The sequence below is a fragment of the Chiloscyllium plagiosum genome, chromosome 5 (assembly GCF_004010195.1).
Source record: "Chiloscyllium plagiosum isolate BGI_BamShark_2017 chromosome 5, ASM401019v2, whole genome shotgun sequence".
NCBI classification, from domain to species: Eukaryota; Metazoa; Chordata; class Chondrichthyes; order Orectolobiformes; family Hemiscylliidae; genus Chiloscyllium; species Chiloscyllium plagiosum.
This window is the reverse complement of record NC_057714.1, coordinates 10,022,369-10,048,274: the sequence shown is the minus strand read 5'-3', so window position 1 is coordinate 10,048,274 and position 25,906 is coordinate 10,022,369. Positions and strand designations below refer to the sequence as shown.

Here is a 25,906-nt window from a genome sequence, read left to right as displayed (position 1 = left end):
CAAAGTCTTTTCCCTGGGGTCAGGGAGTCCAGAACTAGAGGGCATAGGTTTAGGGTGAGAGGGGAAAGATACAAAAGAGACCTAAGGGGCAACTTTTTCACGCAGAGGGTGGTATGTAAATGGAATGAGCTGCCAGAGGAAGTGGTGGAGGCTGGTACAGTTGCAACATTTAAGAGGCATTTGGATGAGTATATGAATTGGAAGGGTTTGGAGGGATATGGGCCGAGTGCTGGCAGATGGGACTAGATTGGGTTGGGATATCTGGTCGGAACGGACCGGTTGGGCCGAAGGGTCTGTTTCCATGCTGTACATCTCTATGACTCTATGGTCCTCTTAGAGCAATGTAGTCAGTTCTGATGAAAGGTTACAAATATTAAATCTGTTTTTCTCCCAACAGATGTTAAGTTTTACTAGCATTTTCTGTTTTTTTAAAAACTAGCTGGTAGTAAGGACCACACAGTTGCTGAAGATCTCCAAATAGGACTGTTCATCATCTACCTTACTAATTGAACACACGTTTAGTAATACAATCCTTCATTAGGCCTACTACCAGTTTTATTTTCCAAGGGGTCTGGTGTCTGATTGGGATGCTCTCAAACAGACCTTGGAGATACAGACTCCTTGAATGAAGAGAATGTGCTATCCTGCTGATAAAGTGGGTGTGGAGCATACCAGTTTAATCAAGAAACATTGAAGCAACTTGGTATTGCCAGGGAAAAACAGTAAAAATATTTGGGAAGAGGGTTCAGGCTCTGGAATGAAAAAGATATGAGTGTTATTTGTGTCACTCCTCAAACAAATGATGAATGTAAGCAATTAAAATTCAGCTATAACAACTTCAAGCTTTTAATGCTAGTTTAGGTGACAGCATCCAAATTGTGTCATGTCTTTTGAGTCAACTTGAATAAATCACATTAATTTATTAAGACAGTTGTGCATTATATCAAAAGAAGGAGCTACTTGGTAAATTCATTTGACTTGTCTCAGAATTAAATTGCAAAATGAAAATAAAACAGCAATTTATTTGAACCAAGGAACATAACAGAAAAACAAAGACAGAAAAGTTCAATTGAAAGTCACTGAAAGTCACTATTTAAAAATCACTGAAATGATGAGGTACAAGAATAAAGTTAGTCTGGCAGAATTCTGCCAAGTGATTTGTAGTTAATACAAAGAGGAGGAATTACTCCAAAAATAAATCCATCTCTTTTCAAACCTGGATGCGTCATTTTGTTGATTTCAGGCTGGTCATTAGAATTTAATTTAGTAATTCGCTGAATCATCAAACTGTGAAATGAAGACCTTTTGGAATGCTCTTGTAGCAATGATGTGGCTCTTAAGTTGAGCCCAGAGGATTCAGATCAAATTCTTAAGCCCGCCTTTCAGTGAGACTAGTTTTATTGTAATTGACACAATTTTGCAGCTTGCCTTGGCTAAATTACAGCTCATCTCTGCTCAGATCAACTTGAAACTGTCAACTTGTTATCAGAAGTATCCCAAGGGAATAGTTTCCAGTTTCTACCTGCAGTAATTTAATATGTACTCAGTAATCAAGCATACCAAATGGATTTACTTTAGAAATAGCAGGCAGCTTTACTTCCTGTGACCAACTTAATCTGTTTGGATTGGTTATATAGGGTGTACAAAGCGTGGAGCATGTTTTACTCTTGAACTGTGAATGTTGATGGCAAGGCTAAAATTTATTGTCCATCTATAATTTCCTTTCAGAACACGGTGATGAGCCACTTTGGAGTCATACAGTAAGGAAACAGAAACTTTGGCCTAACTCATCTGTGCTGACCAGGTTTCCTAAACTGAGCTAGTCCCATTTGCCTGCATTTGGCTCATATCCATCTAAACTTGTCCTATCCTTATAGCTGTCCAAATGTATTTTAAATATTGTAATTGTACTCAGCTGTACAACTTCCCATTGGCAGCTTGTTCCATATACGCGCAACTCTTTGGCCTTCAGGTCCCTTTTAAATTTTTCCCCTCTCACCTTAAACCTGTGCCCTCTAGTTTTGGACTCACCTACCCTGAGGAAAAGACTTTGGCTATTCACTTTATCTATACCCTTCTTGTACAGCCACTGGCTACGTGACTTAGGTAGGGGGCTAGGTAAGGAGTTCCAGAATTTATATCTAGCAACAGCAAAGGAGCAGCAATTGCGTTCTAAGTCCCAGTCCCTTTGTGACTGACAGGGATACTTGCAGGGGATAGTGCTTCCATGCGTCTATTGCCCTTCTTCTAGGTGGTAGAGTTTGTTGGATTGGAAGGAGCTGTTAAAGGACCTTTGGCAAGATTTCAAAGTGCATTTTATAGATGGTGTGCTCTACTGCTACTGGGCATTGGCTGCAGAGGAGATGGCTCTTTAATGTCAGTCAAGCTGCTGCTATGTCCTGGATGGTGTTAAGCTTCTTGAGTGTTGTCAGAACTGTACTCATCCAGGCAAGTAGGGAGTATTCCATCATGCTCATTATTTGTACCTTGCAGACCGTGTGCGCAAGGTTTAATGAGTCAGGAGATGAGTTACTTACCACAAAATTTCTAACTTCAGACCGGCTTTTTAGCCATATATTTGTATCAGTGAAATGAAAACAGGAAATTCTGGAAAGACTCAGCAGTCACGTAGAATCTGTGGAGAGAAATAATTGCAGTCTAACCTGCTAAGTACTTTCAGTTTTTATTTCAAACTCCTAGCATCCTACAATATTTTCCTTTTGCATTTTATGTTTCATCCATTACTTCTGGTCACTGGAGACACCAAGAACATATAAGAAATAGGAGCTATAATAAACCATGTTGCCCTTTGAATCTGCTGCCATTTTGAACATAACCATGGCTGATGTTAGCTTCAACTCCAGTTTCATGATGGTTCATCATGTTCCTTGATTCCCTGAGAGAAGCAAAATCTATATCAGCCTTAAATACATTGCTACAATCTCCACATAGAGCAGTAAACTTAAAACAAATAAATTTAGTGAACATTCTCAGCAGAAGAAACGATGGATAAGATTTCACTTTTGCAACCTTTATTTTACAAGATAAGTCGCTAATACTAACATAGATTGACATGAATTAATAGCAAATTACATTCAATATAAACAGTAAAATACATGTAATCAACAATGTAACAATGATGGAGTTTGTGGAATTATTAGCAGTCCCTTTCACATAACTGGTACCATATTCCACCATGACGTCCTTCAAAACATTGTCATCCTCAGTCCTTCCTGATTCTATTCCATGTAAGCTTCCAGCGCCTGACTCTCCTACAGCAGTTACTTTAAAATATGCTAAGTCTCATGGGTACAATATTGACTGTAATTATTGGCTTTCACTAATTAGTCCTTTAAAAACAACTGAAGCAGCAGCAATAACTTAACTTTTCTTATCCTTGCTGCTAATCCTGACTTTAGGTTTCTTTTTAGCTGTTTATATTTCTCAGAAAAACAGCCAGAATCCAAAGTCTCAGCCCCTTAATGGACCACAGCTCTCACACACTTCCCCACATGAGAATGTAAAGAATAGCAAACACAAAAAAGGAACATATGATATGGCGTGCATTTGTAATGCTAAGTCATTATTGATTTAATTTCCAAATTATTTTCAGGTATTGTCTGTGCAAATGAATTTGGAGATAACTGAAAAAAACAAACAGTAACATTTATATAGATCCTTTAACAGGATGACCGAAAGTGCTTCACCATGAAGAAAATGATTTTTTAAATTAATTCGTCAGATGTCAGGGCAATGGGACAGTTTTGACCTGACAGGATGCATAAACTGATTCTATGGGACGTGTAGTCTTGGCCTGGTTTATTTCATTAGTAGGCATAGTTTCAATGGGTCTGCACATGTGTAATAGTCTGCCAGAGATAACCTGTTGTGTTTGGTGCAGTGTGAAGTGGCCGAGTGGCTGCCTAGTTACCAACAAAGGAACCAGATGAGGACGGTGTTGGATATAATATCTGAACGTTTTGAGGATATAGAAGTGGATAGATTTGGAGGGGGTGCTTAAAGTGATAGTTGTTCAAACTATATTTGCAGAGACCAGCGGAGGGCACAATGATCTGCAAGATTGTTTAGTTAAAATGCTGTCATATAAATGGAGAATTCTCATTTGCTGATACATCTCAACTATTGGAAAATTATATTCTGTTTGACTGACATTTTTCTGGGTGTGTTAAGTGTAACAAAAGTGCAACAAGAAAGAAGTGATCTCGTGTGTTCGACCTGGGGCTACTAATGCTTAATTATTTAAATAAAAATATTTTCCCATACTAATTATCATAGCTGTTGGGATTATTAGACAGCGTGTTTGTAAAATCATTGACTTCTCTTTAAACTCTATGATTAAGATACATAATGCTGCTTCTCCAGATGGAATTTTTTTTTTCTGCAGTACCAGTCCTTGTAAGTGCTGCATTAATAAATCTTTACCCCAAGCTTCATGGTCCAGTGGAAAAGCAAAACCTCACAGTAAATGGAATTGGAACCAAAAACAAAGTGCAGCAAAATCTTAGCTTAAAATGTGACACCTATTTTTTACTTTGAGTTAAATACAATTGCAAGTTGTTCAATGATCTTCTCACTCACTGTGAACAGAAGAACAAATAAATGAGAATTTTAAAACATTGATAGCAGTGGAAATTTTCCTAATTTAAGAACTGTAATTGCCTGGAGGAAAATGAGTTTTATTTTAAAATGTAGAAATACAATTGATTGTTCTGTATTTTTCATCTGCATCTATTCTACGGTGAATGTGTGTCCACACAATGTACACAATGTCCTTTATTGGGAATGAGTTTAAAATTATGTTACTTAGAGAAAATCAGTCATTGAGATCTGACAATGTTAAAAAAATGTACCTTGCACATAAACATCAACTCAAATGAGCTCATGTCTGTAAATAATAATGAGTGCAAAGTAGATTATTCTGTCAAGAAACACAAAAAATCACTAATATCAAGGGCCATGTATTGAGTGAAAGGGAGAAGGAAGTTCAAAGTACCACCTGTATGCTGTGAAGTATGTATAGTTATGGACAATGTCCATAATTAAAGTTAAAAATCACACACCATCAGGCTATAGTCCAACAGTTCTATTTGGAAGCACTAGCTTTTGAAGCACTGCTCCATCAGGTGGTTGTGGCGTAATTAAAAACAGTTCTGACTCACTGAAAGTATTTGTAAATCTCAACAGTAATAGAAGTATGAAAAACGAACAAATGTTGGAAATCTGAAATTAGAACAGAATATAATTTAATGTGCAGTTTGCTGATCAAAGCTTTAAAACAAAAGTTAATCTTCTGGGTGCGAGTCTTTGCAGTAACGTATAGGCATTGTCAGTCTAAAATCTTTACTTCTGGGTCAAAAACTGCAACTGGAAGTTAAGAGCATCATAGCCAAGAAAGAAATACACTTTCTATTACAGTATTATGACCAAATCATAAACATACAGTCCATCCACTTGCGTAGCTGAATACGTAACATGTTTGGAAATGGAAACTTTACTGTAAGCATGCAGCTGTCCCATAAATGGTCATCCTAAGTAACTGAGACAAGAAAACTGACATGGGTCTGGATAATGTTGATTGGCACTGACTTAATTAAGTAGGAAAGGTGGGCAAGGTGAAGAAGCACAAAAAGTCTTATAACACTGCAAACATGGTGGTTCCAATGATGGAAGTTGGTAAGAAATTTTCACTTTAAGTTATATACATAGACTTTCCCTATATCTTTTTATAATTTTCCATTTTATTTTTGTACTGACTTGTGAGCTGAAGAAGGAGACTGGAGGAATGGGCATTCTTAGAAATGCAACGATCTCACTTAGCAACCTTTATTTGTACCTTGCTTACATGGTTTGTCACTAGCCTTAGACCACATGCTTCATGACTAATTTTTTCTAACAGCCTCAGGCTATCCTGTTTTCAGATTCAGGCATTGGTTCCCTTGCTCGCCGCCTTCTTGCATTCTCTCCGCAGCATCTATTACTTGTTATAATATTCCAAATCCCTGACTATTATAGCTACTTTAATGCATATGTAATAATTAGAATACTGTTCTGAATGTATAGTTTTATATGCCATTTTTAACATTATAAATATTGATTATTAATCTCTTCAAATCAGGGCAGTTTAAATAGTTCACTTGAAAGGTTTAACCAATCCACAATAGTACAATTATCATAAATAAGAAATACTACTTTTCTAAAGAAACATTCATGTCTTAATTCCTTGATAATTATTTCTTTTGCATAGACAAAGGTTGGAGAGAACTAGGGAAAATCTGACATACACCTATATGTATATGTGAACACACACTCAAAGATTAATGCTAATTGTGACTGAAAAGTATGAAGTTTTTCTGAACTTTAGCACAATGTCCCTTACTGAAATTTGCAAGAGATACATACATATATTTTTTAAAATAATCAGAGTTTCTTGAGGGAAATCGTATTCCATGACTGAACCAGCAATCATGGGATTTCTTTCACATAGTCCTCTCCAATGTAACATTAGCTTCTCATGACCGTATTTGCAGAATAGCAAGATACCTGCCTGCTGGTGGTACAGAGCAGAGTCAGTCAGCCTTTTTGCATGATCTAACCTTATGGTACAATTCACAGTGACAAAAAAGAAATGGCTGGATCAGTGAATAGTGCGCCAAGAGAATTATTTTAAGTAAAATATTTCATTGTATTGCACTGGACAAATGGAAACCCAGTGCTTTGGAAGATCCCAAACTGCCAGCAGCATCGCTGCTTCCTTTCACAAACTGAAATGAGTTGTTCATGTGTTCCATTTGGGTGGTTTCAAAGATGCAAAGGAGGTCATAGACTGGTTATTTGTAAATGGGATGTATTTGGAATAGTGGAAATACTAACTTCTTGTCATTTTATTTCAACCTAAACACGCAAGGAAATTGCTTTTAAAAATCAAATGCTTATGTAGAACCGTAATTAACCTTGATATATTTTTGTTTTGTTCTGGACATTTGGGTTGGTGCTAATTTAAAGACGCATCATCCTTTTGATTGTTTGGATATCCAACTGAGCCAAAGGCATTCTGTTAAGTTGAGGCTATGATGAAGTCGTGGGCAAGTGATCCAGTGATGTCTTTCAATATATGTGTCATTGTGTCAATTATTTGTACACAGATCAATAAATGTTTCACATATGTTTATTATGAGCACAGTGTTCTTTTCAATGGGAAGCATTTATTATGTTCTTAAGAATAGTAGAGAATGACTGAGTCAAAATGGTCGGACTTAAGATGTGTATCTCTAAATCTCACTGAAAATTCACTTTTAACATTGAACATTACAGTGCAGTACAGGCCCTTTAGCCCACAATGTTGCACCGACCTGTGGAACCAGTCTGAAGCCCATCTAACTTACACTATTCCATTCTCGTCCATATGCCTTTCCAATGACCATTTAAATGCCCATAAAACTGGTGAGTGTACTACTGTTGCATGCAGTTTTGTTACATGCCTGCGTTGGTCTGTGGACAGTTCCTTACATTTCAATGCTGACTACACTTTTAAACTACTTTGTCAGCTGGATAACACTTTGTGGCAGCAACAAGTTCTGCAAGGGGCCATATAAGTTCACTTTCTTTATTTCTGTCTCACCTACTTTATAAAAATATAGCCTAATAAAGCAGATAGTATTTTCAGGTATGTACAGTATTCTGGTCAGTCAAATGAAACTTTCTACATGCCTGATTAAAAATAGACGCAAATAAAATTAGTATAGGCATATGTGAATAAGAATAGGTCATTTACTGTCTTCAGTGTGCTCCGCAGATCTCTGCTCACCAGCACTGGCTGCATTTTTAATATCAGCAAGCAGTCGACAGGACTGATCGGGTCTATCTCACCTTTAGAAAGAGTTTGAATTTGGTTTAGAGTTAGGCTACAGCTATGGAACATTGAAGCAATGTGAGACTAATGCCTCCAGGTGGCCTCAAACTATGGTGGTTTCAATTTGGTGATGTTATCATTGAGTGTTTCCAGCGGTGAACATTGTGGACAACAGAGCAAACAAAAGAACACTTTGTTGATTTTCAGGAGGCTTTGGGTAATGTTTCAAAAGATTTTGGAACATAATGCTTTCAGGATAAGCAGTTAATTAGCAACACAAATTCTAAAGTGGCCCTGTTCGCATTCTTTGCAACGTAGAGGAGAAAGCTTCTTTTAAAATTAAAAACCATGTGACACCTGGTTATAGGTTTATTTGAAAACACAAGCATTTGCAGATCTGCTCCTTCTTCAGGTGCTAGTGAAGAAAGGAGCAGAGCTCCAAAAGCATATATGTTCAAATAAGCCTATGTCCAGGTGTGATTTTTGACTTTGTCCACCCCCAGTCCAACACCGGCACCTCCACATCTTTCAAAATTCAGTAGTTTACAGCTCCTACCAATTTTTCAGCAGAAGTAATGGTGAGGTTATGCATAGTAACCATTATTTATGAGGGAATTGGGCTGTTAGTGCCCATTTAAATGAGGAAATCCAGAAATTTCTGTCTAAGTAAGTCTGCTCCTCTAGAAGTTTCACTCTAATGGTATCTTGCTGAGATTCAGCGTTCAAATGTATGGAATTGAATGTTGTGATAAAAATAATGCAAAATACCAACTAAACACAACAGAAAAAGTTAGGACTTGTCCATTCAAATCCATATGAAATTTTAATGGATTCTGGAAAATGCAGTTGAACGGGCTTCAGTGAGTTGCTCTAGTATATCTTAGAAGCACTGCTGCAACTATGAACCAGTGATGAAGGGACTGAATGTTTAGGATAGTGGTAAGTATATTGATGGGCTCCTTTCTTCTTTTCTGAGCTTCTTGAGTATTTCAGAAGCTGCACGTTCCCAGGCAAATGGAGAGTTTTCCATCACGCTCCAGGATTGGCTCGAGGGAGGGTCAGAAGGTGAATTGCTCACCTCATAGTTCCCAGCCTCTGACCTGCTCTAGCATGGTATTTATAAGCCTGAGCTAGTTAAATATCTAGTCAGTGGCAACTCATGGGAGCTGATTGTGGGGGATTCAGCAGTGGTAATGCTGTTGAATTTCATTGGAAGGCAGTTGGATTCTGTCTTGTCAGAGAGGGTCATTCTCTTGCCCTTGTGTGGAGTGAAAGTTAATAGCCAATTATCAAGCCTAAATGTTGTTGATGTTTTGGTGCATGTAGACAATGGTCTGTTTCATTATCTGAAGAGTTACCAATGGTACAGAACTCAGCATTCCCTCTAAGTTTCTTACTGGCTGCATAGGCCTCCGTGAACTAGAGTCAATGCTATGATTGACACGCTGATACAGATTGTCATGTGTGGAACATCAGATGGGATAGTGTGGTGGGAGAATGTTAGTTCATGGTGCAGACTGGAGAGGGGTTGTTAGAGCCAGGAAAAGCCACTCTAAATCAGAGGGTTATTTACAATTATACCCACTTTGAGCTTTGCAGGTGAGTGAAACACCCTAACCAAGCTGTCAAATGAGTAATTTCAATCCTGAATTAACTCAGGATTTAGTGTTGCATTCTGGCTTTGACAGCCTGTGCATGGGTTTCCTGAGCTGTCTGGAATCTGCCAGAATCAACCGGGCGAGAGCACAGAGGGGAACGCTCCTGCAGTGTAACTGGACAGCTGCAGCCCTGCGAGATGGAAAGCTGCTGCTCACAGCGCTTCTCAGAGTGTGCTTCCATTGCTGGACAGGTGACTTTGGAAGTAATTTGGTACTTTCTTGACTTTATCAACTTTGATCTGTCTTCTCTGCACCTTCAGTGCACCATGAGAACAGCTTCTTGTTCCGTTACACAGTATCACAGTTCTAATTCCTGTTTGACTTCTCACCCTCGAGTTGTGTGCTGTCTCGCTGTAAGGGGAGAAAGCAGGAAGTTCTGAGTGTGATAAGTGGTTTGTATGGAGAAGAAGAAACAGCGCCATTTGCAGAGAATGAGTGTGAGGTGGTACAAAGATATGGTGACTCAGAATGTTGGCTGTTTGATGGGGATGCAATTGCCTGGAGAGACAGAAATGAGTGGAGCTGCCAGGTGTGTTGGTTTGGATTATACTGTGCAGAAAAATACTGGAAAAGTCAGAATGTGGGATTTTGTATCTGAAAATACTGTCCAATAACCAGTCCTTCCCTCTTGAGATCCTTTAAGTTCTTTGAGCACTGTCACCAGTTAAAGGAATCACTACTGGCGGCACGGTGGCACAGTGGTTAGCACTGCTGCCTCACAGCGCCAGAGACCCGGGTTCAATTCCCGCCTCAGGCGACTGACTGTGTGGAGTTTGCACATTCTCCCCGTGTCTGCGTGGGTTTCCTCCGGGTGCTCCGGTTTCCTCCCACAGTCCAAAGATGTGCAGGTCAGGTGAATTGGCCATGCTAAATTGTCCGTTGTGTTAGGTAAAGGGTAAATGTAGGGGTATGGGAGGTTTGTGCTTCGGCGGGGCGGTGTGGACTTGTTGGGCAGAAAGGCCTGTTTCCACACTGTAAAGTAATCTAATCTACTCATTTTCTTGGCAGCTTCTGTCTATGGTTTGAGAAGTTGACCTCATCTTCCCATCCTTGGGAGACATCTCCTTATTTCAGTGCTTCAAGCCCAACAGTGGAAACTCCAGGATTAGAAAGCAGTCTTTCTTTGTGGGCACTGAAGTATCCCGAGTCGTTGCTCCCCCATTCTGACCTACGGCAACCTGTCTTCAATTAGAAATCTTTCCTTTGACAAGATGGAACATCATCCACCCTCTGTGATTGGCCAGGAAACTTGAAATTGAGATGAATGCGCAATTAAAGTTTGCTTCAGTTACAAATGGGCTCTTAACCTGCTATCCCTCAAATCTTATGCCAAGCAATGTTTAGATAAAATTCTTCCGAAAGAGAAGGAAGGCAAGATTGGATTAGAAGACTAGAAGGAAATGAAATAAAGGAAGCAGGAAAGAAAGTGAGTGAAAACATTTTTTGAAACAAAGCTTTTTTGAAACAATTCACTATCTGAAGGAATTAGACTCCACACTTTAGACCACAGTATTCACTTTCTGGGTCAGACAGGTTGATGATAAGTCATCAACAATGATTATATCATTAAAGTGTACATAACGCTCTGAATCGCTACACACTGTGTTGTAACAACAATGGACAATACGTGTGAAAATGCAGCAACTTTATAACATTCATAAAGTAGTTAAATTTGCACTGTGGTTTGGTCAGACTATATGTGGGTTTGCATAAACCATCCAATAAGTAGTGGAGATTTGCAGTGCATTGGGTATATCTTCCTTGCCAAAAGTTGTTAGTCTGTGTTGTTAACACTGTTACTTCAAAAATCCCAGCAGAATTTATTTTCTTTTTACTTGCCAGAGTTTTCTCTATCTATCCCATCTAAGGTGCAACTCCGCAGAAAATAGCCATTCTCGGACCCTTGATTTTTAAATTTAATTCTTGAGTCGTTATCATTCTTAAAAAAGACTTGGCAGTAGGTATCAGCAAACTTCTCAATCATAGGGTAAGGCTGATCCTGGCCTCACTCAATATTTACAGGTACTTTTCAAACAAAGATCACAAGTTATTAATAGGAGCAGAATTCTCAGACGATATACCACCTCCAATGCTTGAGATGGATGCTGCGACCCAATTACAAGTGTGTAGTCATCAATCTAGTTGAGATCACAGTACAGTTTGGGATTTCCAAAGACCTGGGCGACTTTGTATCTGTATGGTTTGACAAAGGTGCTAGGACATGAATGCATTCATGGGTGCAGCAGTAAATGGACTATAAAGTCAGCAAGTGCAGCGCAATACATATTAGAAACAGCAAATTGTGTGTGGTTTGAAAGAAGTTGCAGTTTAAAATAAAACTAATAAATGCCAGTAATTGGTATCATCACAAATAAAGGGACATTTTGATATTTGTCATTACAAGGAACTAAATGTTGATTAGAATATGTTGTAGGTGAACGATTGTATGAAGCAGTTTTTGCTGGTTTTGGATGAAGTTTTAATGATGTCATATATTGAGACTGAATCTTGCTAGAACTAGTCATATCCTGTTCATTAGTGGCAAGAAAGGTGATAATGAAAAATAACAACTTCGCATGTCATAAGTGTTCAGGATTGAGTTGATGGCTCAGTTGCAAAGGTGTCAGTGGAAACATCATGCAGGATACTGCTGTAAAGTTTACATAAGTCTGGAGAATAATGTAGTCAACTCAAAAATATCTAGCGCTACACAAAAATAACCCTAGGATCCATGAAATTATTTTAAAAAATCAGACTGAACTGCCAGAGCTAGAGGAAAGTAAAGTATAAGCAGTTGACTCATTAAATGTACTCACAATCATCCTCTATAGTAAAATAACAAACTGAAATGCATGATACATCCATCAGCAGTGTTTTCCCATTGGTGCAAGGATAGTGTAAAATGCCATACATCAATCTTTTAGGACAGCGATCAAGTTACTGAATATGAGTTGTTGTTTTAACAACTCTTTCTAGTTCTGATGATAGGGTTTAACTCCACCGGTGCCAGTTGTCCTCTGGTATCTCACCAAAGTATCCATTATTTATGCACAAGTTTCAGTGAGTGTAAGCAGGTTTTTTGACTGAAACATCACATCCAAGTCCAGTGTGTCCTTCACCCAATATCCGTACGCAGACCTCCAGCAGACATCACTGTTCGGATTTTTGGGACCACAATAACATTTCGACACATCTTCATCCACTCATCCATTCACCATTCATTGTCTGACTTGGCTTAATGGAGCAGCTGTGGCATCCCAGCCTCTGCTGCTCCCAATGTTGGACTTCGTCCATGTGTACCCACTGACCCCAAACATTGAGGTGAGGCCTATGATTAGAATGTGAGGCCTATGATTGTGCTGGGGCCCTGAGATAAGTGTAACACAAAATCTTCCCATCATCTGCTGAAATGTGCACCTGTTAAAAATCATCCTGAGATCTGTAATCTTGGTTCAGCTGTTGTGGCAGGCATAACAATGAGGTTGCCTGTATCCCACCTGCTGTCAATATGTAAATAATCAGTCAATTCCTGTGATTGCATGTATACATGTAAATATAGAAATCAAACAATTACCACCTATGGGGACCTGCTCTTCCAAAAGCTTTGCTCCTGTAGCATCTCACTGAAACACTTAAATTCAATTACATGAAGGGCATGAAATTGACTGCCTTTTTGATAAACACACTAGTGTTCATTCAAGTGTAAGTGAATTTTTTTAATGGTCTGATAAGTACTAATTACTCTCAAGCAACTTGTGGAGTTCGGAAAATTGCCTGTTACAAGTGTGGCATCATAATCCATGAGATTTCAATTATTGGAGATCATAAAAAAAAGATGTTTTTCTCTCTTTTACATCTCTTAACTTCATCTTTTTTTCTGCTGTTCACTTTCTTTATGTACATAGTTTTAGAGTAAATTAATAACTCTAACTAACCACTCCTACTTCACACTTACTGCTGTTGATTGACAACTATGCAGTCAATGAGGTAAGGAAATTCAGCACGGCTTGCCCTGCTCACAGAAGTCCCAAGTCACCTGTAGCAGACACTGTCACCATCACGTCTGTAATTGCAGCAAGGTTTAATACAAAATTTGGAAGAAATTCTGTGGATAAGGCAAGTGTAATGAAGAGCTGGTGCCGTTGTTCACCATTGACATCAAAATTTAATTCACTATTGTCCTGGTTGCTTAATTAGCTTCTTCTTGAGATGTAAAAGAGAGAAAAACATCTTTTTTTTATGATCTCCAATAATTGAAATCTCATGGATTATGATGCCACATTGACATCAAAATTTAATTCACTATTGTCCTGGTTGCTTAATTAGCTTCTTCTTCAAGGGTCTCTTGATCTCTCTTATTTGCATTCTCAATTTTAATTCTGCTTCCCAAAATGGTTTTGCTGCATTGATGCTTTATTTACTAAATCTTCCTTCCTCCCCTCCATTACACTCCCTATAGAAACCAATGACCTGAAGTGACTGAAATCTGCAAAGACCTCACTAAAAGGCATGCATGGACACTGTTTGATTATTTTAACACTTTTTTGTAACAATTAAACCAAAATACATCATATAAATAGACATACATAATTAGACAAATGGTATTTCAGAGGAAACAGTGATATTTGCTTTCAGTAGAGCATACAACAAAGGTTTGTCTCAAAAATATTTTCAGTTTTCCTATTATTATTTGTGACATTGCATAGCTGCAAATTCCCACAGCTGTCTTTTCCCAGGTAAGGTTCAGATCCTATTTTCAAGCAGAATTGGTTCAGGAGTCCCATCTGGCCGCAGTTTCAACACACAAGTATTTAACGAGCATGTTGCCTTTCAAAAGGTACATTTTCAGCACTTGTGCATACTTGTTCCCAGTAACAGCATGCTTTGGTCTGCTTCACCAGCTGCACAACAGCTTTCCACCTGAACGTCCTTGCATCTAACTGTTCCTGTCCTATTCTCCAAATGCTGGAAAACCCATTGTCATACTGAAGGCTTCATTTCATAGCCTGTTCAAACTAGTCCTTTAGAGAACACTCCTGTCTTCTACAACGGGAGCTCTGTCCTTGTGTTCAATGGCAGCTCAAAGCCAAAAACATGATGGTCCCCAGGTGTCTTCTATTTGCCTTTTTTGGTTTTATCACTAAAGCAAAGTCATCCCTGACTCACCACAGAAATGACCCTGTGGCTAGGAAATCCAAATGCACATATTTCAGTCTCACTTTGGTGAAAGACGTTTCTTGTAAAGTGCAGTGTTATGGAGACTTCCTCCCCAAAACTTTCCTTTCTTTCTATCAATGTCCGTAGCAAAAATATGTTTTTCTTACTTTCCATATTTCCAGAGTGTCCTTATTGTTATTTCTGAAGCTATCATTGTTGTTGCACTCCACTTGAGACTTCCATGTCCAGCATGTTAAGCAGGAGTTCATTTGTTCCAGTCTCAGTTTAGCTGAAGCTCTGACTCAGGGGATCATAGGATTAAATCCCATCTCCTCCAGGAGTTCACCTTACAATACATACAGTAGTGAGGCAGTGCTGTATTTTGGATATGTTATTAAAATTTAAGATCCTTATTGTGAAAGCTTTTTTGATACTTTTCAAAGAAGAGTACCACTTTTTTTTACTTCAAGGACATACTTTATTCATAAAAATGTCTTTATTTGCATGTATAGTCATGAAAGCAGTTCGGTACTGTACAGTAGCATATGAAGAAACAAACTAACATTGGCGTTTGACTCTATCCAACAAATAAACCAAAGGCCAATATACAAGACTATATGTAGATACGTTTGAGGCCCTGGGGTGTTTGATGACTGAACCACAGAAAGACCTTTTTCCCCACTGTGCCTTGGCAGCAGCTGCCCTGTGCTTTAGTGCATCCCTCAGCATATTGTCCTGGACCTTCGAATCTGCCAGTCTGCAACTCCTTGCTCGAGAAGACCAATACGTTTCGGGTAGACTAACGAGTGTTCTTCAACAAGTTGATGGTCCTCCAAGCGCCATTGATATTTGTCTCGGCGTGCATCCGGGGAACAGACCGTAGAGCACAGAGATGCTCGGGACAAACCTCAACAAATACCATTACTTCTCTCTCTCTCTCTCTATACTCTCTGCTTAGTACTTTTTTGTTATTTCAAAATATACTTTATTCATAAAATAATTTGATGGTCTGTACAGTTGGACATGCCATACTTACGTAAACATTCCACTTCTTTGCATACCGAAACATAGTAATCATTTCTATTTACAGGTCTGTACGATTACATTTTTAGCTGAGGCGTCAGCAGAGCCCAAACTGCATGGGCCCCCTGTTCTTCTTTAGGCAGGCAGACGTTACACGGTGGTCTTTCCCCACCGCGGCAACTGCCCCAAGCTTCAGCGCGTCCCTCAACACGTAGTCCTGGACCTTGGAATGTGCCAGTCTGCAACACTCAGTCGGGGTCAACTCTTCAACTGGAAGATAAACAGATCCTCAGCTATGAGCAACAAGACTGTAGAAAATATTGGTTAGCTGCAAATGGAGTACTGTGTGCAGTTGTGGTCACCACACCATAGAAAGCATGTGATTGCACTAGAGAGGGTGCAGTGTAGATATACTAGGCTGATACCTGGCCTGGAGGGTCTGTTTCATGAGAAAAAAATTGGATAGGCTGGGGTTCCTTTCCTTGGAGCAGCAAATTTGAGACAGGAACTGGTGGAGGTTTGTAAAGTAAGAGCATATTGATAGGATGGGTAGAAAAACCAACTTGCATAAAGTTTCAGCAAACATGTCTGGGTCACATGCACCAATCAACCCCCCTGCCCTTGCTGAACAATTCAACTCCCTCTCCCACTCCGCCAAGGACATGCAAGTATGTAGCCTCCTCCACCGCCAGACTCTAGCCACCCAACGCCTTGGAGGAAGATGTCTCATCTTCCGCCTTGGGACCCTACCTTTATTGACCTATTGCATTCCCAGCTATCTTCCCCCTAGCCCCACCACCTCCCATTTATCTCTCAGCCCACTTACCTCCCTTCCCCCACATTCCTTCTGAAGAACTTATGCTCAAAACGTCGACTCCCCTGCTCCTCAGCTGCTGCCTGACCTGCTGTGCTTTTCCAGCACCACGCACCTGGACTCTGATCTCCAGCATCTACAGTCCTCACTTTCTCCTGGCAGAATCAGTGAGCCTAGATTTAAGAAAAGAGAAAGAAGACAAAAAGGAGAGTTGAGAAATTTGGGAGTCTGGAACTACTTGTCTGAAAGGGTATTGAGTAAGAAATGATTGCGACACTTAAGCAGTATTTAAGTACTCACTTGTGTTGCCATAACCTCCAGGGATTAGTATAGCCTGATCTTTGTTGACTGGCACAGACATGATGAGCAGAATGGCCTCCTTTTGTGCTATAAATGCCTTTGAATCCATCATTCTGTGAAGACTACATTTTTGTTCATTCACTCTTTGTGGGATGTTAGTATGAGTTTGAGAATTGGCTGTTTAGATTTCCTACTAATTAATAATGGTACTGCACAATTAGTTCATTAGAAATGCACTGGGAGGTATTGAGAACCTGAAAGGTACTGTATAAATGGAACTTCTCTTTTTGTTTTAAGCTCAGGGATCGAATTGGCTTACACACATGAGATTTGTCAGTAAAACAGTAAATCCCCACTTAAAGCTCATGTGACATTTGTAACCCTGAAATCGAGGCATATCTCAATCTTTGATCCCTCACTCAGGCAAACTAAAGGACCTCAGAAGGAGAAACTTCTTCCAGGCATTCCTCTCATCTGTGCAGCAATTCTGTGGGGGGATCTAACTAATTTTTGAAACTATTTATTTTTGTATGTGCCTGTTGCATGTTGTTATTTTTATCTGTAAACACACTTCTGTGAAAAAAACGCTGGTGACAAAAACTGTACAAAAATCTAACTGAGCAACTGGATTGGTTCAGAATTTCTTTTTGATTTGTTTGTGATTTCTTTTCTGGAGTCTGTTTATTGCAAGCTGGAAGGTTTTCTGTGGACTGGCACATTTTATTGCTTTATGTTTAGTCAATGGGATACTTGTGTTCATCATCATGCCCAAAGATAGAGTTAAAATAAACAAATCACCATTCGTTTCCTCTTCAGAATATACCATGTTTTTAAGGTGTGTTATATTTGCTAACTGATACTACAAGGTGTAGCAATTTTAAGAAATGTCTTTTAATTAGAAAAGGATATTGTAAAAGTAAATTTATAAAAGTATTCATCCAGTCCAGAGTCCAGACTGGAAATTTGCTCACCATGGTTTTTGCAGACCCATGCTTATATCTTGCAAGGAATGTGATTATGTTTCTGTTTTTTTCCAGGTGCTGCAGATGTACCTGCCATTCTGTGGAATATCCATTTCGAATGCAAAACTCTTTGCAGCATCCCGGAAGGAATATGATAGAAGCAGGGTGTGTGTCAATGAACAATATTATTTCATAGTCCAGTATTTGAACAGAAATGATGAGGACGTAATTATGATGGAATGGTAATGTAAAGTGTATAATCAACTGCCTACCATACACCTTCCCTCTTCCGTTGGCAGAAGCTAGAAAAGTTCAAATGTATGTATGAATAGATTCAAGAACAGCTTCTTCCCCAATATTATCAGACTTTCGAATAAACAGCTCTCTCTCTATCTGTCTGCATCTTCTCTGTGTGTGTAACACTGTATTCTGCACTCTGTTCTGCAATCCTGATGCACTTTGTGTGGTATGATCTGCCTGTATAGTATGAATAACGATACTTTTCACTGTATCTTGGTACATGTGACAACAATAAATCAATCAACATTCAACCAACAATCAACATCTCTCCCAATTTTCATTTCTGTTGAAGCGAATGGAAATGAAATAGCAAAGAAATTTAAAGCAAGTCCAGCCCATTTGATAGTTTTGCTTTATGTTGAATTATTTGCCAGAGGGAGCAAACATAGCTTCTTTCTGCTCAAAGTAATTGAGGCTTAAATATTTATTAGTAATACTTGTTTTAGACCACAAGACAAGGAAATAAGTTTTTTCATTGAATTCATATTTCTGTATGCTTCAAGTGGATTATTATATGAACAACAGCAAGACACCATGTTAATTCTGTGATTGCTGCAGTATATTCAAGCTTACAAGTAAATTTGTGTAGCTAAAGTGTCCCACCTTAGTACCATGCTACAATTACTAACATTTTGTGATGGGGCGAAAGAAGATCAGAACTGCATTTTTTTAGTGCTGGAATGAGGGAAAAAGTAGATCATTAAGACTCTATGTTGAAAGATACAGGTGTTGCACTCCTTTTTACACTCTATAATATGGTTTATAGTTACTCATAATAGGCAATAGTTCTAGTGATGAAAAGTAACAATGGCCCAACCAAAAGTTAGTAAATTATAGTTGTCAGCTTGTAATCAACACGACAGTCTAGTATAATTTGGAAGGAGCATTGCAATGTCAGAAGTGTTAATCAAACACCCCACTGCTTTCTGTTTTGGTCAACATGAACTTTGAAACATTTCAGCGTGCTATTGAAAAAAGAACAGCATGTTACCCCAATATTCTGGTCAATATTTCTTTGTCAGTCTACCACTAAAAGCTGAAAAGATATATCAATCATCTTAAAAACAGTGTGTCTTTAAGGTAGTTACATTACATCAGGACAATACGTGTTCTGGTATAAAGGTACTTGTCTCGCCTTCAGACTCTCAGTGTAATAAAGTCAGTATTCAGTCAGTCATTTAGGTATATTTAATATACAGTAACATCAGTAAGCACAGACCCTAGACTATGAAAAGGTCTGATATATCATAGCAATGTAAATATTTAATATTATTAATAACTTCAAGACATGTCTCAACACAAACCTGAACTTTGTTGCATATGTTATATGGGTTAACACATAGGGCAGAATTAGACCATATCATAATGGAGTGGTGTTCCACTCAAGAAACAACATTACAGTAAATTTGTGGTTATATTTAGTCTAAAATAAGTTTTGCTATTAAACACTTCAGCCTTGATTATTTTGAGGAGAAAAGAGCTATTTTTAGGCTGTTTGGCAGAAAATGTTGACATTGCAATGTCTTTTGAGTTGCTGTATATAATGAACAGAACACTTGATTTGATTTGATTTATTATTGTCACATGTATCTAAGTATAGTGAAAAGTTTTATTTTGCATGCAATACAGGCAGATCATAACGTACAAAGACATAAAGATCATAGGTTGATTGAACAGAGCGTGGAGTACAAAGTTTGGTTGCAAAGATGATGTACAAAAAGCAAGGTCAACATTAGATTTGAAATTTGACACGTCCATTCTGAAGTCTAATAACAGCAGGGAAGAAGCTGTTCTTGAAGCTGTTGGTATGTGTGTTTAAGCTTTCGTGTCTTCTGCCTGATGGAAGAGAGTATAACCGGGGAGGGGCCTTTGATGATGTTGGCTGCCTTTCTGTGGCAATGAGAAGTGTAAATGGTGTCCATGGATAGGAGGTTGGCTTCTGTGATGGTCTGGTCTGTGTTCACAACTTTCTGTAGTTTCTTATGGTTCCAGGCAGAGCAGTTGCCATGCCAGGCTGTGTTGCATCCAAATATAATGCCTTCTGTAGTGCATCTATAAATGTTGGTGGGGGTCCTTATGGACATGCCAAATTTTCTTAGCCTCCTGAGGAAGAAGAGGTGTTGTTGTGCTGAAATATAATTCACTCTAATTAACATCTTAAGATGTTTTAACAGCATAAGGTGATATATAGAGGAAAATATCTTAGTGTCATAGAGGTGTACAACACAGAAACAGACTCTTCGCTCAACTTGTCCATGCTGACCAGATATCCTAATCTCGTCCCATTTGCTAGCACTTGGCCCATATCCCTCTTAAACCTATCCTATTCATATACCCATCCAGATGCCTTTTAAATGTTGTAATTGGACCAACCTCCATCACTTCCTCTGGCAGCTCATTCCATACATGCACCACCCTCTGCATGAAAAAGTTGCCCCTTAGCTCCCTTTTAAATCTTTCCCCTCTCACCTTAAACCTATGTTCTCTAGTTCTGGACTCCCTTGCTCCAAGAAAAAGACTTTGTCTATTTACCCTATCCATGCCCCTCATGATTTTATAAACCTCTATACAGTTACCCCTCAGCCTCCGACGCTCCAGGGAAAACAGCCCCAGCCTGTTCAGCCTCTCCTATAGCTCAAACCCTCCAACCCTGGCAACATCCTTGTAAATTGTTTCTGAACCCTTTCAAGTTGCACAATATCCCACCTATAGGAGGGAGACTAGATTGCACACAATATTCCAAAAGTGGCCTAACCAATGTCCTATACAGCTACAACATGACCACCAAATTCCTATTCTCCGTGCTCTGACCAATAAAGGCAAGCATACTAAATGCCTTCTTCACTATCCTATCTATCTGCGGTCCGCTTTCGAGGAACTATGAACCTGCACTCCAAGGTCTCTTTGTTCAGCAACACTCCCCAGGACCTTACTGTGAAGTATATAAGTCCAGCTCTGATTCGCCTTTCCAAAATGCAGCACCTCACATTTACCTAAATTAAACTCCATCTGCCATTCCTCAACCCACTGGCCAATCTGATCAAGATCCCATTGTACTCTGAAGTTACCTCCTTCGCTGTCCGCTACACTCCGATTTTGGTGTCATCTGTAAACTTATTAACTATACCATCATTTATCCTAGCTGTTTAGAATTATGCACGTCATACTGACAAAATAATGACCAGCTACTCTTCTTTAATTTGGAATGGAGGCCACGATATTTTCTTTATCCAAACAATTCTGCCTCTTCGATGATGTACTTTAGGTTCGTGTATGTTTTGTTGAATTTTAAATCAAGCTTTTTTTTAGCTATTGTATGTTTGCTACAATCCTATTGACCTAATATTTGTTGCTGCTGTTCAATTAATCCTGTTATTGATGGTTTCAGGCATTGCTGGAGGTTGTCAATGACTTGTTTGAAGAGCAGATAGAGCTAGAGAAGGTTGTTCGGAAGATCATGCAGAGAGCTCTGACCCTGTTGCAATGTGAACGATGTTCTGTCCTCCTGCTGGAAGATATTGAATCTCCTGTAAGTGTTTTATTGTTTATCTTTTATCAACCTAAAGTAACTATCATATCAAGAGAATTAGTGTTCTGTAGATTTAACTGCAAATTCATTTGCATTGATCAAAATTAATTTCTTTCCTTCCACAAACTTTTATATCTCATGTGCAGATTCAAATCCAGCTCAGATTGACGCAATGAAGGCTTTGACCTTCTTTTGGTGTAAAGAACTTATATATAATATGAGTTTGAACAATTTCAAGTTAGTTCTTAAAACATTAATTCTTAAAAGGTCAGTGTTCGCTGTGGAGTAGGATATGGAAGGTAGAGAACGTGGGGAACTAAATAGCAACATTGTGAAAAATATCCACATTACAGAGGAGGAGGTGCTGGATATCTTAAAGCATGTAAAGGTAGATAAATCCCTGGGCTGTGATCAGGTATACCCGAGAACTTTGTGGGAAGCTAAGGAAGTGATTGCTGGGCCACTCTTGAGATATTTGTATCATCTGTAGGCACAGGTGAGGTGCCAGAAGACTGGAGGTGGTTAACTATTTAAGAAAGGTGATAAGGAAAAGCCATGCAACTATAGACCAGTGAGCCTGCCATTGGTGGTGGGTAAATGTTGGAGGGACAGGATTTACATGTATTTAGAAAGGCAAATACTGATTATGGATAGTCAACATGGCTTTGTGCTTGGGATATCGTATCTCACTAACTTGATTAAATGTTTTGAAGAAATGACAAAGTGGATTGATAAGGGCAGGGGTGAGTGGTTGATGTGATCTTTATGGACATCAGTTAGGCATTCAACAAGGTTCCTCACAGCAGACTGGTTAGCAAGGTTAGGTCACATGGAATACAGCGAGAAGTAGCCATTTGGATACAGAACTGGTTCAAAGAAAGAAGTTTGAGGGTGTGGTGCAGAGTTGCTTTTCAGACTGGAGGCCTGTGACCAGTAGTGTGCCACAAAGATTGGTGTTGGGTCCATTGTTTTTTGTCATTTATATAAATGATTTGGATGTGAACGTAGAAGGTATAGTTGGTAAGTTTGCAGGTGACACCAAAATTGGAGGTGTAGTGGACAGGGAAGAAGGTTAGAGCTGAAAATGTGTTGTTGGAACAGGTCAGGCAGCATCCAAGGAGCAGGAGAATCGATGTTTCGTGAGCCCTTCTTCAGGAAGAAGGTTACCTCAGATTACAACAGAATCTTCATCAGATGGGCCAATGGGCCAAGGGATGGCAGATGGAGTTTAATTTAGATAAGCGTGAGATGCTGCATTTTGGAAAGGCAAATCAGGGTCAGACTTATACATTTAATGGTAAGGTCCTGGGGAGTGTTGCTTAACAAAGAGACCTTGGAATGCAGGTTCATTGTTCCTTGAAAGTAGAGTCGCTGGTAAACAGGATAGTGAAGAAGGCATTTGGTATGCTTTCCTTTATTGGTCAGTGCATTGAGTACAGGAATTGGATGTTTTTCCTCCACTTTATTCAAGTTTCATGTGATCCATGTTTTACCACATTATTGATAACGAATGATTAAAACTCCTTCCCCTGAACCAGACATTGGAAAGCTACCAAATTTAGAATGATTCTAGTGACTTGAAAATTTTCATCTGATTAAAAACCCCTCACTTTGCATCAGAGAACGATTCTGTTGTGACTTTTTTTTTGTTGTAGCATGTGGTGAGATGAGACAATCATATTAAATGCACAGATCAGAGATTTGTGTATATAGGGCACAGAGTTCCCTTTCCAGAGTTGGCAAGTGTAGTGGTGAGAATGATGACTTAGTTGGCTGACAGTTCAGAAATCACATGTTACCATCGAGTTAATCTGTCACAATTAAGATATACCTTGTTAGATCAAGATCAAATTCTCACCATCAGGTGGTCGGAAGCTTATTTGTGTGTATTTGTATCTCATTAATTATACTGTCACCATATTAACTATCTCCTTCCTGATTAACTTCTCCTGAGAAACTCGATGCTTCCAAGATGTAACAGTAAAATCCAAACAGATTTCTGTTGCATAGTGTCCTCCGTCATAAATCTTGGGAGTTCATTGCTTTGCCTGCCAATGTTATTCTCTTCAGTTTGGATAGAATCACTCCCAACTGCTGCTGGTGCCTCCATGGTCAATGAGTATGATATCTCCCTGGACCCTCGAACCACACAATTGGGCATCGGCAACACAGCAGCCTCAGAATATGAAATGGATCAGGCAGCATTTGTTCTCTCACATGTAGCTTTTGCAGTCAGGCTCAGGCAGTAGTCTCTGGATCTGAGGGAAAGCTTTAGCACGGAGGGAAAGGCAACTAGAAGTCTCTTGCGCTGAAAACTGAATTCTAGCACAGGGGAAGTGGCCGCCAGCAGCTTCTGACTGAGAAGTAGAACTTTCGAGCAGAGGGAAAGGCAGGCAGCTTGTGGTAGAGAACAGATAGCAGTCAGGGGATGGGGGATGCACGGTATCACTGTATGGCGTGGTGTTGCATCAGTGTGTTCGAAGTTCAGCATATGCTGGCAGCCATTGTGGCAAACACTGCCTGAGCTTCAGGAGAATGGCAATGTGAGGAAGAAAAATGTGGAAGTGTGTTTAATTTGGTGAGGGTGGACCCCAGTTAGTCAGGAAATAATGCCAGAGAAAAGTTAGGGACTCGGCTGTTTCTAGTCCAGGATTTGGCCATAGTCAGTTCCATAGTTGGCCTACTGCAGTTTTCTTTAATTAATTCATGGTAAATGGCAGCTTCTGGTTGGGCCATCATTTATTGCCTATCAATTGTTCCCCTGAGAATGTGGGGGTCCGCTGCCTTTGTGAACTGCTGTTGTCCATTTGATGTCAGTACCCACAATGCCTTTAGGAACAATGTTCCAGAGTTTTAACTAATAACAACAGAACAGCAGCAATATATTTCCAAGTCAGGAGATGGGTTATAGCTGAGAAGCTGTGGCAAAAATGTTATTTGCTGCTTTTCATGACTAAACTGGATATTTTGCTTCATTTGGACATGGTCTGATTCATTGTTTGAGGAGTCACAAATGGGCTGAACATTGTAAAACCATCAGCAAACATCACCATTTCATGGAAGGAAGATCATTGATGAAGCAGCAGATCATTGAGGATCTGTGCTATTGCAGTCTGGGGAGTAGGCCACAGTTCATCCTTGCAGTCAAGTATAAGCAGTCCAAACCTTGCAGGCCAGTCACTTGGAGTGCTGCTGAAATTTCAGTGTAGGTGGGTCAACCACAGTCAGTGGAGGATGCGGGCTGTCCTGTTAAGTCATTCTGGCTATGGGCCATGGTCAAGCAGGGATTGGGAGTTTGGGGTGCAGTGTGGTGTACTTGAGACAGTGGGCAGCTGATATATGGGGATTGGCCTCATTATTTTGGGTCTCCAAGAGTATGGTGACAAGGACTGGGGGCTATTGCATATAGTAGGTGGGATGGTAGTGTAATGGAGGGGACTGTATACTCTTGAAGTGGGCTTTAAAGCAATTCATGGACACTCTGGCCTTGGAATGGGGAGGGTAAAAGGCCAGCAAGGATATAGGCATTTTGAGAATCATGGGCTATGGGATAAAGCAAGCACATTATTTGTGATATAATTTGACTCAACCAAAATATGGGTGTGAAGGGTCAGGGGGACACATAGGTTGCAACAGAATAGGGGCATGAGGAGTGGTATGTCGAAGAGAGGGGGAGATTGTTATAAGTGGTATGCAGAAGGGAAGAGGAGATTGTTATAAGTGGTATGCAGAAGGGAGGAGGAGATTGTTATAAGTGGTATGCAGAATAGAGGGGGAGATTGTTATGAGTTGTATGTAGAAGAGAGGAGGATTTTGTTATAAGTGATATGCAGAATAGAGGGGGAGATTGTTATGAGTGGTATGTAGAAGTGAGGAGGAGATTGTTATAAGTGGTATGCAGAATAGAGGGGGAGATTTTTATGAGTCAAAGTGTTACAATTTGACCCTGGCTCCACAAATTATTACAGTTGCAGACGGAATATCCAAATTGTCAAACTTGAGTTTGGGGGAATGAACTGGCTCCTCCTGATCCACCCACTCGCTCATTTGCTCTTGACAAGATTAATTCACTAACGATCTTCTCCCTTGTGGATGCCTATATCCCAGACGAATGAATCTACATTTTAAAAGGAGCCAATTTAATCAGAGTTTCTTATTTTGACAAACGTGTGAGTTAATTTATTACTAAAAAGGAAAAAAAAATAATAACACAACACACATGCACAGATTAGAAATGAGAAGCTAGTCTACTAAAAGATAAAAGCTGAAAGATAAATAGTTCAGTATCTCGGG

At 39.4% G+C, this 25,906-nt stretch overlaps 1 protein-coding gene across 3 annotated transcripts in view; it reads left to right on the top strand.

The window, feature by feature from the left end:
* LOC122549709 (dual 3',5'-cyclic-AMP and -GMP phosphodiesterase 11A-like) overlaps positions 1-25,906 on the top strand; it is a 298,915-nt gene that overhangs the window by 131,962 nt on the left and 141,047 nt on the right. For all 3 annotated transcript variants that reach the window (XR_006311644.1, XM_043689586.1, XM_043689585.1), the window contains 2 exons: positions 17,860-17,949; positions 21,473-21,613. Coding sequence is in view for 2 of the 3 variants with exons in the window: in XM_043689586.1 (XP_043545521.1) it covers positions 17,860-17,949; positions 21,473-21,613 (231 nt within the window). In the remaining variant the exon portion in view is untranslated. The remainder of the gene's footprint in view (positions 1-17,859; positions 17,950-21,472; positions 21,614-25,906) is intronic.